The sequence below is a fragment of the Gossypium raimondii genome, chromosome 13, assembly GCF_025698545.1.
Source record: "Gossypium raimondii isolate GPD5lz chromosome 13, ASM2569854v1, whole genome shotgun sequence".
Classification (NCBI taxonomy): domain Eukaryota; kingdom Viridiplantae; phylum Streptophyta; class Magnoliopsida; order Malvales; family Malvaceae; genus Gossypium; species Gossypium raimondii.
Genome location: NC_068577.1, coordinates 32,969,722 through 32,989,775, shown reverse-complemented (window position 1 = coordinate 32,989,775; position 20,054 = coordinate 32,969,722). Strand labels below are relative to the sequence as shown.

The following is a 20,054-nucleotide window of genomic DNA, read 5'->3' as shown; positions in this document are numbered from 1 at the left end:
ATATTTGTCTGTAATAGGTATCAAAACAAGGATACGTATAAAAAAGCTAATAAAAAAGGTTTTTCATAATGAGTGGAATTACTGTTGTTGGATAAATATTTATGAGTTAATCTACAAAAGTATTAATAGCTTTATAGGTAAAAAGAAAAAATAAAATCCATCAAATTCTTAAAATGGTTCATTTTGTTGGGTAAATGCTAATAAATATGGAAGATGTGAAAATGGGGAATTCCAACCCCTTTAGTTTACAAGAGAACAAAAATGAACCCTTTTGCTTTGATTCTCTCATTTTGGGCAATTTCTGATTACCATGATTAAAAAAAAAAACGACAAACCTCACTTGCTAAGACACATACCACTTACCAAACTATTAGCTTCCAAGGTTTGCTATTATACATAAACATCCAAATTCGTAAAACTTTTTTTTTTATTTTACCAAAATGTGGTATGATTTGAACAATAAGGTTACAAGAGTCGTCCCAATATCCAGGAATTTGCAATGCCATGGATCACCACATTAAGAAATTCCAAGGATTCGCTGTGACAACCATAATATAATAACCCCTTGGAACCCTGGTGATGAACCTAAACCATGGCCCCCAAACCTTACATTTTCCTAATAATAGCCTTGCTCTTCATCTTCTTGCCTTTAACCACTTCCATTCACTTCAAACTACCAGCAATTTTCAACTTTGGCGATTCTAATTCGGACACCGGTGAGCTAGTCGCTGCTGGGGTTTATAGCCTTGAACCACCTTATGGTCGAAGTTACTTCACAAAACCATCGGGGAGATATTGCGATGGCCGTCTCATCATCGATTTCCTCTGTTAACTTCTTCTCAATATGCATTGAATTTAGATACTGCTTCAGCCCCTGTATACATTTGCTTATTTGGATTGTTGGTTGCAGTGGAAGCAATGGATCTGCCATTCCTAAATGCTTACCTGGATTCGATCGGCAGGACGAGTTTCCGAAAAGGGTGCAATTTTGCAGCTGCAGGATCGACTATTGAACCACCTACTGCACGAGCTGTTAGTCCATTTTCTTTCCGAGTTCAAGTGGCTCAGTTTATACGGTTCAAACTCCAGGTTCTCAGATTGATAGCTAAAGGTACACACGCATAAGAAAATCCATCTATTTCACACTGACATCATAAATTATACATATAGATTATTATCATTTAATTGCAGGTAAAAAGCTTCACAAATACCTTCCAGACGAAGATTATTTCCAGAACGGCCTTTACATGTTTGATATTGGCCAGAATGATCTTGCGGGCGCATTTTATTCTAAAACTTTTGATCAAATACTTGCTTTAATTCCTTCGATCTTGACAGAATTCGAAACCGGAATAAAGGTAAGCGCCAAGAACACCACAGCAGTACTTATTACATTAAGGTTCGGTCTTAATCCTTGAATTCTTTGGTTTTCAATGTAGACACTGTATGATCAAGGGGCTAGGAATTTCTGGGTACATAACACGGGACCTCTCGGATGCTTAGCTCAAAATGTTGCCAAATTCGGAACTGATCCATCGAGCCTCGATGAGCTGGGATGTGTTAACAAGCATAACCAAGCTGCTAAAGTCTTCAATCTGCAACTTCATACCCTCTGTAAAAAATTGCAGGGCCAGTATGCGGGCTCGAACTTCACATATGTTGACATCTACACGATAAAATGGAACCTTATAGCAAATTATTCCAAATTCGGTATGTACGATTCAGTACTTTGGACTTTGGAGAGTTCCGAATTCATTTTCAATGTGACAAAGGTAGATGAGAAGTAAAAGTATGGAATCAAAATGAGTTGGAGTTCTTACTGTTTTGCAGGATTTGAGCAGCCAATAATGGTTTGCTGCGGATATGGAGGTCCACCGTTGAATTACGACAGCCGGATCGGTTGCGGGAAAACAGAAGTCTTGAATGGAACCACAATGACAGCCAAAGCATGCAGTGACAGTTCAGAATATGTTAACTGGGACGGAATTCATTATTCGGAAGCTGCAAATCAGTATGTTTCATCACAAATACTCACCGGAAAGTACTCGGATCCACCCTTCTCGGACAAAATGCCATTCCTCCTTGGTCTAAAGTTCTGAAGACCTTATTTACTCATTGCTGTAACTGATCCATAAAATAATAGCACTTGTAAATGAAATGGTGTTAAAATCATTCATCTTGATGATGAGGTGTCGTCACATGGAGAGAGTATGGAGTGGGATCATAGCAAGGATAGAACATTTGATCAAAAGCATTATTATTCAGGTCCGGCATTTTCTGAATCCAAAAGAGAAAAGCTATACTACTCTGAGATAGCAAGGGATTTGAAACACACCTCCTACTATAAAATAAAAAATCGACTTCTTTATTGTTTTTGATTTGTATTGAGAAAATTCGAAGTTCAACCGAACATAACGCAAATGAATGAACTCAAATAAATTTTTATCTCAATTGAGCTTGAATTTTGAAAATAAAAACTTGATGACTTCTGTATCACACATTTCAAATGTACGCCCAACTTATAACTTATTATTTCTTCTTCACATAACTTTATCTTCCCTCTATCATCTTTAGAAGGAACTTTCACGTCTTTCAAGCCAGCTTTGAACATTGTAAACTTGATCCAGCTCGAGCTCAAGTGGAACTTGAGTCACGAGTTTTTGAGTTGACGCTTGATCTCTTTGTTGCTTGAACTCGAGTAAGCTTGATTACAGCCCTAGGTAACAAAAACTTGAGGTTATCTTAGGAAGTCCGATAAGAAAAGAAATGTACTTCTCTCAAGTAATTTCTCATTGCTTCCAAGTAAAAGCATCAATGATGAATTGACCTTCCCTATATCCCCATACAAAGATCAGATTCTAAAACAATTATATATATCCCACAAATGGATCAAATATTTCTTGGCCTTTGTCACAGGCTCTACTACTTCATCATGAAATGTCTAGTAACACATGCAATGAAAAGCGTAACGTTAAGCCATGGCTCTCATCAGGCTTCAGATTGTTTACCCTCCCTCGGTGCTTCATCGGCTATATCGAGCTTCGTGACTTTCCTAGCACCACACCTCGCGGCTCAAGAAACATCGGCTGAAGATGCAAGTTTGCAGGCTGAAGTAGAAGGAAGTTCAAGAAATGGGTGATAGTGGCAGTACTTTCTGCACTTTGTTATTCCAACCTTTTGTTTTTTGTTTTCTAAAATAGTTGTGTACGATGCATACCCAGATTTAGGTATGGGTTATGGCCCTCCAAGAAGTAGAACCTTTCGAATCAATGGAAAACTTGAAAAAAGCTGAACATATACATGTTAAACATATACCTGTATCTGACACTCTCACCCGAGTCTGAATAACATAGCATCTGCACCGCTAAAGGAAGAGGAAGCAGTAGGGTTTGCATTTGGACCTGAAGTTCAACCTCCAAAGAAAATGGTTAACATAAATGACAGTAGAGGAGGTGGCAGCAAGCAAAAGAACATAAAAAATGGACTCACTTGATCAAGAAATAGAATGGTTTAAAACCTCTTAAACCGATTGGAAGAATAGGCTATAAATTAGATGAGAAGGTATACATGAATCATAGGGACAGTTTCAAGTTTAGCTGAACTTACCTTCTGGTTTGTTCTTTGTAAGCTGCTGGTTATGGAAATAGCCAAGTTCCCAGTGCTATCTAATGTTGAAACCTCAATTTGGTATCTTATTTATCTAAAACAAAAAGTAATGGTAGAATTCTAAAAAAGAAAAAAATACAAAAACTATTGAATTAATAATTTACAAATAAATGAGATTTCCAATAGGTAGTTTATGACAAAGCTTTCGAACACTTAAGAATCGGTATCTAAAAAAATGTCCTTTGAATCATCATCAGAATCAATATCTTCTTCCTTGACATCTTCATCCGAGTCTAATTCATTGTCAAAAAACGAATTAAGATACCATTTACAGTGATCGTTCAAATCAGTTTTGTTGGCATTGATTCGCCATTTCTGGTCTTCTATCATTTCCGGAGATAGTCCCCATTCTTGCAACTCTTCATCTGTGTGATGGATTGCTAGGCTATATTCTCCACCACGTCCCAACTCCATAACTCGAATCTCGCAATTGCCGGGATTATATAACCTTTCGAACTGCTCTACTGTCCATTTGAACCACTTCATTAGAAAAACCCGTGAGGCTAGACCGTGTGAGATTATTATCAGATTCAAGTCTTGAGAAGGATCATTGTTAAGCCTATTCAAGTCTATATCTCTCCAAAGAGATTCCAGAAAACCTGTAAAATATACCGCTTTCATCAATCCAAATCAAAATCAAAATCAAAGCCATCTGTTACTAAGGCTCATTCTCAAAGGACTAAGATTAAAGAACAAGAAAGATTTATCCCTTTATCTGATTTAAACATTGTATACCACATATAAAGCAAAATAAATCAAAGCCAGAGATTATTATCATAATCTAGTTGTAAAAGAGTCTCACATCACATCTGGTTCAATTCTACTTTCCCAACCTTAAACCTTTTGAAGTCGGTAGACACTGTTAACTCCCTCAAGTTCTATAAGATGAAATGACAAATCAAGCAAACCTGAGACTCATCCTAGTTGGTTCGTGCAACCACTTGACATCTAGCAAGTCCGAGATTCAAATTCCAACATCTACAACCCTTTTCCCATTCCCAGGCTAAGGCTTCCTTGGCGTCAAAAAAATGTGAAATCAAGAAGTCCAACCAATGCAAATGATTTCCAGAAAGTTACTCTAAACAGGCATATACAAACAATAAAAGAAAAATGAAATTATTGATCCAAATAAAAAATCTTGACTAAGATAGCACCTAAATCCAATCTTTTGAAGGGGGTTGGGGGGAGCTGTCTGGACTGATTCCCTACATTGGAATAACATTTTGAAAACGCCATTTTTGTGCAGAGATTTGTTAAGATCAGGAAAAATAAACATACATATATAAATCTATGCTCATAAATAGTTAAGGAAGCAATAGACCAGAGTCTTGTATATGCAGTTCAATGTTTCATTCGTTTCACCATAATTAAAACAAGAACCCAGTTTTTCTCGGAAGTTCTTTGCTTTCAAGGTTTCAAAACAAGCCATTATATTATTCCGAGAAGTATTTCTTTTAAACAAAAGCAACAAACAGTACAGACCCATTTCAAAATAACCAATTTTCTCAATGGAAACTTGATTCCCAAAGCACCCTCCTAAGCAAAAAATGCCAAGTTTCCATTAAAAAGAAAGCAAAACTGGTGATGAAGAAGAACATACTGGAAACTCGATCAAAAACATCTGCAGCAGATTCACCTTCAGGGAACCTATAAAAAAACCTCCCAAATTTTTCCCTTGTTTCTTTTGTGGCCTTCATCCTTTCCTCCACCTGAAAATTCCCAAAATCCTGTTCTCTAATCCTACACTCTTCCCTCACCCCAATCACCCTTTTCTTCGAAAACGATTTCCCGATTTCCCGTAGCGTGGATCGGGTGCGCTCGTAAGGAGACACGTAGAAGTAGACCCGCCAATCTTGGGAAGACCCATGGCTCGAAATGAGGTCCCGGAGGCGGGAACCGGCGAGCCTGGCTTGGGCTCGGCCATGTTCGGTTAAGGAGATCTTGTGGTCGGGGATTGTTGAGTAGGCCGAGGTGTCTTTGTTGCCTTCCGACTCACCATGTCGGACTAGGATAATGTGTTTCGGTAACATCTTCAATTTCTGGATCTTTTCTTTTTGTTTTGCTTCAACATTCTTCATTTCCAATTTACAAATTTTACCATTTTCTCATACTTGCTTCGCTAATGCATATGCTTTGTCATTGTTTTGTTGGGAAAATTATAAAGGAGCTTCACTGGTCCATTTATTTATTGAGTGAATGAATTGAGGTCAAAACAGTCATTAGCATCACATCACGGGGAACATTGATTTCGTAGGTCCCTAAGAACATCGTGGGGGAAGCTAAAATGTTCTTCAAAGGCCATTTTATAATCCCAAAAATACCCATATGAGGAGCACGTGTTCTGTTATCTAGTATTTTGGGAAAACATTTCATGAGCCCAACAAATAAAAACAATGTGCAACTTTAACCTTGTTAGATGTTGAATCAAAAACACAAAGATCAAAACTTTTTAAGTTATTATCTAAAGTAAAAATCATGATAGGCTAAATCTGAGATCATTATTTAACAAAATCCAGTTCTGGTTTCAATCAATATTCTGAAAATCTCATCCTATCCCGAGGAACAAAAAAGAAGACGACATCCCATCTACCAAAAGGAACAAAAAAGATAAAAGAGGAAAAAAAAGAGCCTTTTCTTATTGAAGATTCTTGCTGCTGCATTGATTTGGCGATTAAGAGACGGGTTTATGGAAATAGGTTGTCTTGTTTTTTTCATAATAATTGACTGAAGCCAACCATGAAGTATTTTCGATGCTCATCGATGGTAAAATCATGAAGAACTTGTTCTACTCAAAGAAACTTTTATGATAGGTGATTTTGTTGGGTGTATATTATTTTGGCTCTAATTGGGTGTCAAAGATTCAATATTGCACTGATGAGTTCCGGATTTCAGTTATGGTACAACTACAATGCAGATGTTTATGATTAAAAGTAGAGGTAATTATTATGGGGAAGTTCCTCATTGGATTTGTATTGCCTCAGCTTCTTTTGACAGGTATGCTTTAACCACTCCAATTTCATTAGCAAAATTTTTCGTTCCGCATGTTTTCTTATCAGAGAAATTTAATGTGGATTCGATTTCTTATCAAAATATTACTAATTCAAGAGAATGAAAGCTGCAAAATATTTCCATATCTGTAAGTGAAATGTTTTTATGAATAGATACTGTTAAGTCTAAGAATGCAGTAGAAAAAAGAGCATTTTTTATATGAATGCCTCATAACGCTGGTAATTTAGCTCGAAGGGTTAGCTAAGCGAAAACCTAGTAAATGTTAAAGCAAAATTGGAAAAACTGTGAACTATTTTCTTCCCTTTTTTTTTCTTTTTCTTAAACTCTTCCTTTTGCAGCTGCTTTGCTGAATCGGAGTTTGATATCTCTGGTTGATCTGTTAGCCTTTCTCCTCATTCAATATGCAGCTCCCGAAATAGGTAAACCGTCTAGTTTGTTTCTGTACCATGCTGTTAATCATGACATTTTTCTTGCAATGTAGATTAACAAAGGATTATCTCTCCCTTTTCTGGGATTATTTAAGTCCTACCTTAGCTTAATGACTAGCTCTCCTTGGCCAGCTGAGATTAACAAACCCAAGTTCTTAGTATGTACTTGTATTTGGATTTACATTTGTGAACTCATTTCTAGACGTAAGTAGGTTCCTTTAGATTTTATAAAAGCAACCATGGTTAGCATGGAATTTCTAGTTAGTTCAACTTGTCTTTCTTTATGTGGTACATTCTCTATTCGTTTGGACTTTTTCATTTCGATGATGTCAACTGTTAGAGCAGTTCATAAGACTGAAATAGTGAGCCATATTCTAGATTCCATTCCTTTAATCATTAGTTCTTAAGAGAATTTTGATTCATGACATAAATGACCAAAAGAGAGATCAAATATTCCAATATCTAAAGCTAGAGTTTCTAAGTAAGTATTTTTGGTGTGTGATAGGTTTTCAGTTCCCAAGGCAATCTCTCTTATCATGGTACACACTTATCTTTTCGTCACTAACTATTCTATCACATGCCATATTTTACATTGTTTGGGTTGTGAAAGGAGACCAGTGGAGCATTTCTGATGCTCAATGGGCAAAGCTAATCGGTTTTGTAAGGTAAAATCTAACACAAGAAATATGCTTTGTGTTTTTCCTTTTATATATTTTACACATTAATCTGAAATAAATTCTGCAGAGATCAGTCTTCGAGCTTTCCATCTTTAATTTATTTCTTGATGGTACAAGTACTAGCAGCTTTAGTTGCGTTACTTGAAATAAGCGGCAGTAGGTTTGGCTTGGATTCACAGAGTGATTCATTTTGGGGGCATTTATATTCCTTTGTACTACAAATAGGTTTGTTATGCAGTACACCTCTCATATTACCAATCTCCTAATTTCTTTATATCTATTTTGTTTTCTGTTCAGGTTTCATATATTTTTTGGGTTTACCCTTCTTTTTTATTTAAAAAAAGATACTTAGCACTTTAGTTAATAATAAGTATACCTACTAGTTTAATAGACCATAGGGCTTCTTGTTTGATTCTGAAAGTACCAAAACTTGATGCTTTCTTCTTGGATAGCCAGTGTAATGAATCCATTACTGATATGGTTTCTTTTAGCTTACACGAGCATCTAAGAAAATATTGAATTTGAGTTAAATCCAGTTTTATTATTAAGAAAGTCAATAGGTACTGTTTGTAACGAGTTGGTAGTAAAAAGCATTCTACATCAATCAGCTTTTATATTAAATCACTTGAGTTCTTTGATTGTGTTTGCTGTAATCAGGATTTGTTACATTGTTGATTTCTCCCATTCATGTAATTACGTTTGCATTAGATGTTGACTTGAAGCCATTGTCCTATTTTTTTTTTTCATTGAAGGTTCCCATCTCAGGGTTTTATGCTGCTTATTGTTGCCTGCTGTACAACTTGTTGTTGGAATTAGTCATCCCTCTTGGGCATCTTTACCATTTTTTATTTGTAGTAGTATTGGACTTGTTGATTGGTCCTTAACAAGCAACTTTCTTGGCCTTTTCAGGTAAGCATCTTATAATTCCTATGGCTAGAGATCAGATTACAATTACAGTTCAGTTAGCATTTAATGTTATCTGGTTTACTGATTGATTTATTTTTTTGGTCTGGTTTCAAAGATCTTGGCGGTACCTTTTGTTGTATACTGGCTTGAACATTGTCTTGCTCTACATATACCAACTCCCTGTCGAGTATTCTGGGATCTTTAAGTGGCTAGCTGATTTTATTGGAATCTATAAGATATCTGCTAAATCGGAGTGGTCAGAAATTTGTTCTGGTCTTTCTCTTATAGTCTTTTACATCATTGTGAGTATAACTTACAGCTAAACTTCAAAGCTGTTGTTTCCTTCATTTTTTTATTATCGCTAATCTTTCTGTAACTCTTAATTCTTTCTCAGCTATCTTGGATTAGATGTGATCTTATGGAAATGGATTTCATCATGTCGGCAAGAGCAAGCAGCTTGACTAGGCAACTTCTTCCTTCAAAGCATTCATTCTTTATTCGTGAATCAAGGTATTTAATTGGGGAGGTTTTCCAATTTGACTAACTTCAGTTTATTTTGATTTCTTCAGCACATTTTAGTTGGTTTTGGTATTGAAAATTTAATGGAACAGCAAAACATGGAACCATGCACACCTTGTATTTATAAGTTTGGTATTCAACATGATATAAGGTTGTTTTTATATTTATCATTGCATAACATGATAGGATTTGCATTGATATCTACAATTTTGACACCTCTCTCTCTCTCTCCCTGTGGAAAATGCTTTGCAGATCCGGTGTTAGGCACACTAATATTTTGTTAAGAGGACCAATCTTACGGACTTTCGGCATTAACTATTTTACTTATGGTTTTCCGGTAAGTATACTACATTTCTTTTCCTTTGTAGAACTTTCATCCCTTGTGTATTGATTGTGTTTACAATCATAATGTCTCTGGAACTACATACAGATGTGAACTAATGCAAATTCTATGCCATAAAATAGTAGTAATAAGAGTAATAAAACCCTAAAAATTTATAGATATGTCCCATGAGAACTATTCTCTTTTCAATCCTTACTGGCTATAGTAGGGACATCAATGGATCACAGGTAGTCATGTTTTCCTTTTAATCTATCTCGTATGTCCGACAGGAACCATAGGGTTGGAGTGAACCTTTAGGTAATTTCTTTTCTTCGGACATATGGATCGAATTTGTCTTACCTTCACAGAAGTTGTTTTGTGTTCTTAAGATTATTTACTGTTGAATATGGCAGATTTCCTTGCTTGCTCTTTCATTTTGGAGTTTCCACTTTGCAAGTCTCTATGCATTTGGACTTCTTGCTTATGTTGGCTATATTCTGTATGTCTTCCCCTCAATGTATCACTTGCATCGATTGAATGGCTTGCTTCTTGTTTTGATTCTCTTGTGGGCTGTTAGCACGTACATCTTCAACATAGCTTTCACGGTCCTTAATAAGGAGAAATGGCAGGTAGTATTCTAGATTATATTCTGCTGGTGGTGCAGATTGTTATAATTGTATAATCTTTGACATGATATGTTTGAGGAAATGCTTTCAGGACATGGAGATTTGGGAAACAATTGGGCTATGGCACTACCCTATCCCCGGATTTTATCTATTGGCACAATTTAGCCTCGGGGTTCTTGTTGCATTGAGTAATCTTGTTAACAATTCCGTTTTCCTGTACTTGTCTGACAGAGATGGGCCATCTTCTAGTGATGATTCCTCTTTAGATGGTGAGGAAACTATAATGTCCAAGTGTTTGGATTGATCACCTTCTCTGTGCCTTCGTTGGTTCTTTCCTAATATTCTTTAATAATCTGTATTACTTCCCAAGTCACCCTTTATTGGACAATTGGAAGGCCAGACGTTTTGCTAATATTATCTTGATACCTCAACCACCATATTTACCCGGAAACCTTACTTAAACTATCATATCTTAACCCCAGTATCACTTCTTTAAACATTAAACTATTCTTTGATGTTTCTTATTGTTATGCATCTAGTTTTATCTACCTGTTTCGATGTTTAATCTACAAGTTTCAAATTGGTTCTTAATTTCAGACACAGAGGAAACAAAAGTACTGATTGTAGCTACAATAGTATACGGACTGCGCAAAAGTTCTCGGGCTATGGTGCTGTTGCTATTGTTCCTTATTGCGTTAAACCCTGGTCTCATCCCTGCCTTATACAGTGAGATAAACCACTAACATTTTCTTAATTCTTTGTTCAATTTTCGACTATTTTCAGTTTGTTAGCCAAAGAATCTGCAATTTTATTGGAAAATAATATATTAGTACTAACTATGACCTTTCTGCTTTACATCTCAGTGGCTTTTTTCTTGATATTTCTATTAAGCCACCATGTAGGTACAAAAATACGGCAATGCTTAATTCTGTTATGTGAGGCACATTTCACACTGTTATATCTTCTTCAGCTTAATCTAATATCTTCTACCTTGATGAAAAAAGGCTCGATTGCTGAGAAAATTCTTTCACAACTAGGTAAGTGTACTTAATTCTAATATCCTTTATGATCTTGATGTGGATGATCAATGGCAGGAAAATATAATAGATTATTCAATACATATTAACATCTTTATAAGTAAATATTTGAAAAGAAATTCTAATATTACATTGGACGACTTCGTGTAGGTTCATTTAATCATGCTAAGTCTGGGGACTTCCTGAAGATAGCTGTGCTTGCTTGCTTTTCTGCCATTCATAATCATGGGTTTGAAATGTTGCTCTCATTTTCAGCAATTGTTCAACACACTCCTTGCCCTCCAATAGGGTTTACCATCTTGAGAGCTGGTTTACTCAAGTCTGTTATATTGACGGTTTATACCTCAAAATCAAGAAACCCCCCTGAAATTAACTTCTCTCATGGTATTACTCATTCGAGGTTGAAATATCCAACAATGCTTTGACCTTTCTCTACTTTGAAAAGGAGTATATTTCTACAAAGGGTCCCAAATCTTCATGGTTTTGATGATTTGGAATCCCAGACTATGTGTTCTCTTGTCTAAAGTAGAATATTTGGGATTGTAAAGTTGCCTAAGCGTGTGGCATCTATGAGCAGTTATAATTGACTATCCTTAGATTCATATTCTAAGTTTTGGTTTTAAGTAATGTGCAAAAACTTTATTTCTTTTCAATTATTCTAGTTTCTCAATATAAGCATCATCATGTATACTGCATGATATATAAGAATCACTTATTATGGCAGCTATATGAATCTCCTTCGTACACATACAAACAGTTCACATATGCTTGTTTCGATCACAGTACCTGGAAAAAACTTGTTAATATTCTCATCCTTCTCTTTTTTTTTTTTTTGGATCTTACAGAGAGAAAAATAGGATCATATCTGAATACTATTGGCAAGACGTTTCTTTTGACATACCGATCATGTGGAACTTACATTGTCTTTCTCACGATCCTTCTTACAGTTTATATAGTAACGCCTAACTATTCTTCATTTGGTTACCTATTCTTCCTTCTAATGTGGATTACCGAAAGACAACTCGTAGGGAAGACAGTAAAGCGCCTTTGGCTACCGCTGAAAGTTTATGCCATTGCAGTGTTTGTGTTCATTTACGGGTTAAGTGCGTTCTCTTGGCTTCAGGAATGGTTGTCCAGATTAGTTAAACTTTCTTCTGCCTTCGGGTATAACCCAGAAGCTTCAATGTTGAAAAATATTTGGGAGTCCTTAGCTGTATTAGTTGTGTTGCAACTACATCGTTACGAGAGGAGGCAAAGCAAAACCTTCGCACCGAGGGATGGTGTGCCAGAAACTGATGCTTTTACTTTTCTCAAGCGCCTTCTAATTTGGCACAGTGAAAAGATACTGTATCTTACCATATTTTATGCATCTTTGTCACCGATCAGTGCATTTGGGTTTTCCTATCTTTTCGGTTTAGTTATTTGTGCGATTTCATTGAAAAACTCTCAGATCCCTTCAAAACTCTTTCTGGTTTATTCGGCATCACTTGTGATGATTGAATACCCTTTCCAGATGTGGGGTTACCAGGCTGAGATGTTCCCTGGTCAAAAACACCATTCGGTTTCGTTTTTCCTCGGCTTGCAGGTGTATGAACCCGGTTTCTTCGGTGTAGAATCTGGCTTGAGAGGGAAGGTGCTAGTTATTGTTGCGTGCATTCTGCAGCACAGTGTCTCTCAGTGGTTTGAAAAGATGCCGAGCAACTTTGAAAATGAAGGATGGTGGGAGGACTCTTGTGGTTTGTTTATGTCAACTGAAATAGCCTCAAATGGTGACATGATTTTTACCAGAGGAAGAAAATGTTTAGATGCCAATCCGCTGTTAAGAAAAATGAAAAAGCCAAGAAGCTATTCGTGCCCATCTCTTAAGACTATCATTTTACGAGGTATGAATCCTGCAGGAGGCAGTGAAGGTAGAAACCATACAAATGGGCATTTGCAGGAAAGTTCCAAAGATAATCATAAATGGAAGAGAAAGCAAATTCATATGTTGAGAAAGGAGAGGCTGGAAATGCAAAAGGCTAGTCTGAAAGTTTATATCAAGTTCTGGGTGGAGAATATGTTTAATCTCTTCGGCCTCGAGATAAACATGATCGCATTGCTTCTTGCCAGCTTTTCTGTGCTGAATGCTATATCTTTGCTCTACATTGCATCTCTTGCCGCTTGCATTCTTTTACATCGGGACGCCATAAATAAACTTTGGCTAATATTTGTTTTCTTGTTTGCTTCCATTTTCACCCTCGAGTACATGGCTTTTTTGTTGAATCTGACTTCCTGGATGCATCTTTCCCCAACTAAGGCCAAAGCGCTTTGCAATGACTGTTGGAGAAGCTCCCATATTCATTTTGATTACTGCAAGAAATGCTGGCTAGGTATCTCTACCATGAAATGTTCTACATAGTTGGTCAATAGGAAAATTACTTCATCTATACATAGACAATTTGAAACTCAAAACAAGCAACTCGAATGGTTCTAGTTTCTGTTTCGAGCATCATAAGAGAGGATATACGTATATATATATTGTATACAAATGAGTAATCGTATTGCTTCAAAGGCATGAAGAATTTATATACTTGAAGTACTGTTTTCAAATAGATAAAGCAGTTTCTAGAAGTGATTATGAGTCAACCATTGTTAGCTTCATTGTTGCATTATAATCTTATGTTTTATTTACTTCAATGGTGAAACTATTTAACCAAAACTTTTTGCAGGTTTCATTGTAGATGAACCCAGAATGCTTATCAGCTATTACACAGTTTTCATGTTTTCATGTCTCAAACTTCATGCGGATCGCTTGTCGAGTCTCTCGGGGTTTCAGACATATAAAGAAATGATGTTTCACTCAAAACAAGTATCCGGTCTGAGTGATCTCTCGTTTGAAACAAAAGTCTTGTGGACATTTCTTGACTACCTGAGGCTTTACAGTTATTGTCACTTACTGGATCTTGTGCTTGCTTTAATTTTGATCACTGGAACACTAGAGTATGATGTTCTTCACCTTGGATACCTTGGATTTGCTCTAGTTTTCTTCCGGATTAGGCTTCAAATTCTAAAGAAAAAGAATAGCATCTTCAAATTCTTGCGGATTTACAATTTTGCTCTGATTGTCCTTAGTCTTGCATACCAGTCTCCTTTTGTAGGTGATTTTTGTGAGGGGAAATGTGAGATGATAGATCGGATTAGCAAAGTGATCGGGTTGCATAAATACGGATTTCATGTTACATCTAGATTTGCACTTGTTGAGGTTATAATATTCATTCTGGTTTCACTTCAGTCATACATGTTTTCATCCTTGGAATTCGACTATGTATCGAAATATCTTGAAGCGGAACAGATCAGTGCTTTAGTCCGTGAGCAGGAGAAGAGGGCTGCATGGAAGACTGGACATTTGCAACATATACGTAAATCCGAGGAGCAAAAGCGCATGCGTAATCTACAAGTTGAAAAGATCAAATCAGAGATGCTCAACTTGCTGATCCAACTTCATAGCTTGAGCACCACTAATTGCGGTAGCACCTTTCCTGAAGGCAAAATCAAAAGAAACAGGAACCTTTCGGTAAATTCAAATCCATCTCAGACTACCCCCAAAAAACGGGATGCTGATTTAGAGAGAAAGGATCTTAATGGAAGATTGGATTTGTTATCTAATCATGATATGAATGGATCTCCTACAAGTGAAAGAACTGTAGTTCTGTGTGAAGAGGACTCCAGACAGCAGTCAGTCAATTCACTGTTCGAGATTTATGAACTACACGAGACAGTTAATGGTAACATGTATTCCCATACAAAGCCTCAAGAAAAATACCAATCCAAGAGAAGTCCACTAGCATCAGCGGTACAACTGATAGGTGATGGAGTTTCACAGGTGCAGTCTCTTGGTAGTATGGCAGTCATGAATCTCGCAAGCCTCTTAAACATTGAACATGAAAAACTGGATTCATACTATCATTCTTCAGATGATGAGGTATATTACAAGGTAGAGAATCATGATTTTGGTGGTGAACATATTGAACGAACGCATTCAATGCTATCTGATAGTGATAGGAACATGTTTAATGTTGCGCGCCGACAAATCAAGATCATCTTCCACCATATTTGGGACCAAATGAGATCAAATAACAATGTTGTTTGCTACTGTTGCTTTATTCTGATTTTCCTATGGAATTTTAGCCTGCTTTCCATGGTTTATCTGGTTGGTCTCTTCTTGTATGCTCTCTGTGTAAATACCGGTCCGAGCCACATGTTCTGGGTTATTATGCTAATTTACACTGAGGTCTGTATTTTGCTTCAATACTTATATCAAATCATCATTCAACATTTTGGGATGATTTTCAAAGCCGGATTGTTTCGGGAGTTGGGATTTCCGGTGTGCAAGAACATGTCATCTTTTGTGATCAGCCATTGGCCTCTTTTTTTAGTGTATTTGTTTACTCTCTTACAGTATGCCATAACTGCCAGCGACGGCGAATGGACTGCAACAGCCGAGTTCAGCTTTACTAGAAAAAATCACTACCAGGAAATTGCTGCATATGATTTTGGATTCTTTAGGAGATTAAAGGGACTGCTTTTACATTTAAGAAACGTGATGGAAGTGTTGATTCGAAATCTTTACAGGTACTGGATATCCTTAACACAGGAATCCGAAACTCCTCCTTACTTTGTGCAGCTATCTATGGAAGTCAACTTACCACCAGGGGATGGCATTCAACCTGAGATGATTGAATCGAAAATGAACAAGTTGCTGAAGATCATGCATGACAGAAGATGCAGAGACAACCTCAACATTTATCCTGCAAGTAGAGTTCGAGTTCAAAGCATTGAACGAAGTCCAGAAAATGATAACATTGCCCTGGTTGTTTTTGAGGTGTTATATGCCTCCCCTTCAGGAGATTCTTCCTTCAAAGAAGGGCAAAGGTCGTTAACCCCGTCTGCTGATGTAACTAGTGAGATTCTAGAAGCCTACCATGCCGATATTTTTAGAGAAATACGGTTCCCTTACACTATACTTTCTGTAATCGGTGGAGGTAAGAGAGATATAGACCTATACGCCTATGTATTTTGTGCAGATCTAGTTGTCTTCTTCTTGGTGGCAATTTTCTACCAATCTGTCATAAAAAATAACAGTGAGTTCCTTGAAGTTTATCAGCATGAAGATCAATTCCCAAAAGAGTTTGTGTTTATCTTAATGGTATTCCTCTAACCACAGAATTTTTCTTCAAGAAAACGTTGAGCATTTCTTAAAAAGAAATCGTTTTTTCAGTGCTTGTATGACTCAGTTCAATCAATAGTATAAACAAGCATAATCTCATACTGGAATTCTTGATGTTGAAGTTATTTATTTACCATTGATGTAATGTTCATGATTTAAATGGTTAGATCTCTGAAATGAATACAAAATTTCTTCTTATTACAGGTTATCTTTTTCTTGATAGTGCTGGATCGCGTCATTTACCTTTGTTCATTTGCCACTGCGAAAGTTATATTCTATCTTTTCACTCTTTTCCTCTTCACATACTCTGTCACGAACTATGCTTGGCAAATGGAGCCTTCGGACAAACATGCCGGAAAGTTTGCGCTTCGTGCTATTTACCTCACGAAGCTGATTTCCCTGGCTCTGCAGGCCATACAAATCCGATTTGGGATTCCAAATGAAAGCAATCTGTACAGGCAATTCTTAACAAGTAGCATTTCTCAAACTAATTTCTTGGGTTTCCGAATTTATCGTGCTCTCCCTTTCCTTTATGAACTTCGATGTGTTCTTGATTGGTCTTGCACAACTACATCTTTAACCATGTATGATTGGTTGAAGGTAAGTGTATCACGTAGAAATAGCTTATGTTATTGTTGTACAACCCTGAAATCTTTGCATTGTTCCTTCAAGAAACACGTATGCTCTGATTGTTTTTGGATCTAATATTAGCTTTCTATCTAGTTGGAAGATATCCATGGAAGCTTGTTTCTTGTCAAATGTGATGCGGATCTAAATAGAGCTAAACACCAGCAAGGAAAAAAGCAGACAAAGCTAACTAAATTTTGCAGTGGCATTTGCTTATTCTTCATACTGATTTGTGTCATATGGGCCCCTATGCTGGTAAGAATTGAAAACTATACATTCTTTTTTGTTGTCCTGTAAATTAAATTCCGGATTTGTTAGAAGAACTCTAGCAACAGCTACTCATCTATACAGTTTGGGGTTTGCTTGTATTGTGTTTTTCAAGATGTACAGCAGCGGTAACCCGACAAATATTGCAAACCCCATAAGAGAAGCCAGTGTGCAGATTGATATAAAGACGAGCAGCGGAAGGCTTACATTGTTTGAGACCACTTTGTGCGAAAGGATCTCATGGAACAAAGTAAAACACGAACATATCGATCTTGATCCACAAGGCTACTTAGACAATTATAATGAAGTGGACATTCAACTGATATGTTGCCAACCTGATGCAAGCAAAGTATGGCTTGTTCCCCCAGTGGTCCAAGCCCGATTTATCGATTCTCTCCAACAGAGCATGGACATTGTTTTCTCTTGGCAATTCAGGAGAGATAGACCGAAAGGGAAGGAAGTTGTGAAACATCAATTACTTGTTGCTGATCATGATCTTCCTAAATCTGCAGAAGTGATGCAAGTTCTTAATGGTACTGCTAATAGTTTCAGAATGTTTAACATCTATCCAAGATATTTCCGGGTTACTGGTTCTGGAGATTTGCGGTTTCTTGAACAGTCGGTATGTCCTTGATTCTGATCATTTAGATTCATTATCAGCTTTTTGTTGAGATAACAGTGAACATGATAGTTTTTACAGGTTAAAAAGGTTAGTGGGGATCTTGTTCTCAATCATGGAAATCCAGAATGGTGGTCTTTTCAGGACATTGATGTATCAGGTGGAACTGGATGCTGTGAGTTTGCTGGACCAGTGGCCATAATTGTATCCGAGGAAACACCTCGTAAGTTCTGAAGCTCTTCATTTTGCTTGAAGTAACAGTGTTTGATACCTTTATCTAACACATATTCAAAAAAGAGCGTTGAAATATGACCTTCGAAGAATCCTCCAAATACATGAAAGAACTTTACAACAATGAACATATTCATATCGGATATATACCCATATCCTGAGCCCTAACATAGAAAGTAACTATCAAGATCTACATGCAAAATGCCTATGAAAGTTGTTCAATCATTTTTATTTGGATTAATTTCCCTTTATTTTTCAATATATGTATGGTTGGATTTGTATGCTTGTTCAGAGGGCATTCTTGGGGATACATTGAGCAAATTTAGCATTTGGGGTCTTTACATTACTTTTGTGCTAGCTGTTGGCCGTTTCATCAGACTACAATGTTCTGATCTCAGAATGAGAATACAAGTTGAGAACCTTCCTTCTTGTGACAGGTATGCATGTATATATGTATATCATTTATGTATATAGCCTTTTATTCATTTCAAACTGATGTCATACTGAATCTACGTTGTTCTGACTATTTTTTTTTATCTTCAATACCTATGTCCTATGCTTGCCGAGTATGTATGCATGCATGCAAGCATATATTTATGTTGGTACATTTACCCTTTTATTCTTTTCAGACCCTTGTCACTCTGAATCTATGTTGTACTGGACATGTGTGCATGCATGTATGTTAGTGTATATACTCTTTTATTCATTTCAGACAAATGTCACACTGAATCTATTTTGGTCTGGACATGTAATCATGCATAGCAGACATACTGCATGTATGTATGTATATCGAACAGGGATATAAAGATAGCTCACCGAATACATAGAAAAAACTATAGTTAAGTTGAATAGATCTGTATGTAACACATATCCGTATCTAATATTTGCGCACGAATTCAAAGTTACGAAGCTGAATGTTTTAAAGTTATGTTGGTACAGGTTGCTTGCAATCTGTGAGGACATATATGCTGCAAGAGCTGAGGGTGAGCTTGAGGTTGAAGAGGTTCTTTACTGGACACTAGTCAGCATTTATCGATCTCCACACATGCTGCTCGAGTACACTAAGCCTGACTAATTACGTACCATCCTCACCAATTCAACCCAATTTTTATTACAGTTGCGACTTTTTTTCAAGCATTGTTCAGTGTTGATTCTAAAATAAGCTTCTCTTTTTTTTTTGGATTGGGTGAAGGTATTCATTCAAAAGGCTGACTTAATTATCTTGAAATAAATTATTGCAAGATAAAAAGTAAAATATATATATATATAGAAATTTGAATGGTCAACTTTACTATTAGTCCTTGTATCATGCATAAGTTTTGAGTTTAGTCCTTGTACTTTAATTTAGCAAATTTTAATTCTTGTATTTTCATTAGTATTGTACTAAGGGTAATGTTGTAGACTTAGCTTATGTTCAACTTGATCAATCTTAATCTTTATAATTTTCAATTTTAAAACCTTAATCTTGACACAAATGACAACTTTCAAATCCATTAACTAACTTTTTGTAAGTGACGTGAAAAAAATTAAGGTCACATTACATTAGAAATCTAGTAATATGTTCGCCGCATAAGTTATATATATTTTTAAAAAAAGTAAGACTTAATAAATCTAAGTGCTACCATTTGTTCAAGATTGAAATTTTAAAATTGATCAAATTAAAATTGTTGTTGAACCATTTCTTTTTTGAAATTTTAATATTTTCGAGCCAATACTCAGCTTTAGCTAGACCATCTTCCATTCTACCACAAAATTCCTCAGCACCACATTTTTTTGACTTTTCCAACAGGAATTTGTCGACTATTTCAGTTGTTTGTGGAGGTTGAGGTACCACAGGAGGTATAATAAAGGGTGGAGGTTGTTGAGCCATAGGGTTGGTTTGCATAAATTTAGTGAACCATTGACCTATTAAAC

The 20,054-nt window shown here is 36.4% G+C and overlaps 3 protein-coding genes across 6 annotated transcripts; 2 read left to right on the top strand and 1 right to left on the bottom strand.

The window, feature by feature from the left end:
* The first annotated feature begins 470 nt into the window (after window positions 1-470).
* LOC105782298 (GDSL esterase/lipase At1g54790) lies at window positions 471-2,182 on the top strand. The gene is made up of 5 exons (XM_012606964.2): window positions 471-827; window positions 911-1,111; window positions 1,192-1,358; window positions 1,440-1,710; window positions 1,831-2,182. Exons 1-5 carry the CDS (start codon window positions 593-595, stop codon window positions 2,097-2,099), a joined length of 1,143 nt encoding a protein of 380 aa, XP_012462418.1. The 5' UTR covers window positions 471-592; the 3' UTR covers window positions 2,100-2,182.
* Window positions 2,183-2,757: 575 nt separating this feature from the next.
* Window positions 2,758-5,831, bottom strand: LOC105782299 (phosphoglycerate mutase-like protein AT74). Its single transcript, XM_012606966.2, has 2 exons — window positions 5,267-5,831; window positions 2,758-4,265 (listed from the first exon to the last, which is right to left on the bottom strand). The coding sequence occupies exons 1-2, from the start codon at window positions 5,742-5,744 to the stop codon at window positions 3,820-3,822; spliced, it is 924 nt and encodes a 307-aa protein (XP_012462420.1). The 5' UTR covers window positions 5,745-5,831; the 3' UTR covers window positions 2,758-3,819.
* On the top strand, window positions 5,807-19,483 carry LOC105782297 (piezo-type mechanosensitive ion channel homolog). 4 transcript variants are annotated; one of them, XM_012606963.2, is made up of 21 exons: window positions 5,807-6,660; window positions 7,014-7,094; window positions 7,609-7,768; window positions 7,848-8,005; window positions 8,533-8,689; window positions 8,802-8,988; window positions 9,081-9,196; window positions 9,458-9,542; window positions 9,941-10,156; window positions 10,245-10,422; window positions 10,751-10,879; window positions 11,017-11,190; window positions 11,341-11,574; window positions 12,036-13,559; window positions 13,899-16,375; window positions 16,601-16,996; window positions 17,120-17,278; window positions 17,406-17,912; window positions 17,991-18,132; window positions 18,433-18,577; window positions 19,080-19,483. In XM_012606963.2, exons 1-21 carry the CDS (start codon window positions 6,612-6,614, stop codon window positions 19,213-19,215), a joined length of 7,410 nt encoding a protein of 2,469 aa, XP_012462417.1. In that variant the 5' UTR covers window positions 5,807-6,611; the 3' UTR covers window positions 19,216-19,483. The 4 variants fall into 4 exon arrangements, with proteins under 4 accessions (XP_012462417.1, XP_052482269.1, XP_052482270.1 ...); XM_052626309.1 differs by having other exon boundaries at window positions 17,982-18,132; XM_052626310.1 differs by having other exon boundaries at window positions 17,982-18,132; window positions 19,066-19,483.
* The last annotated feature ends 571 nt before the right edge of the window (window positions 19,484-20,054 follow it).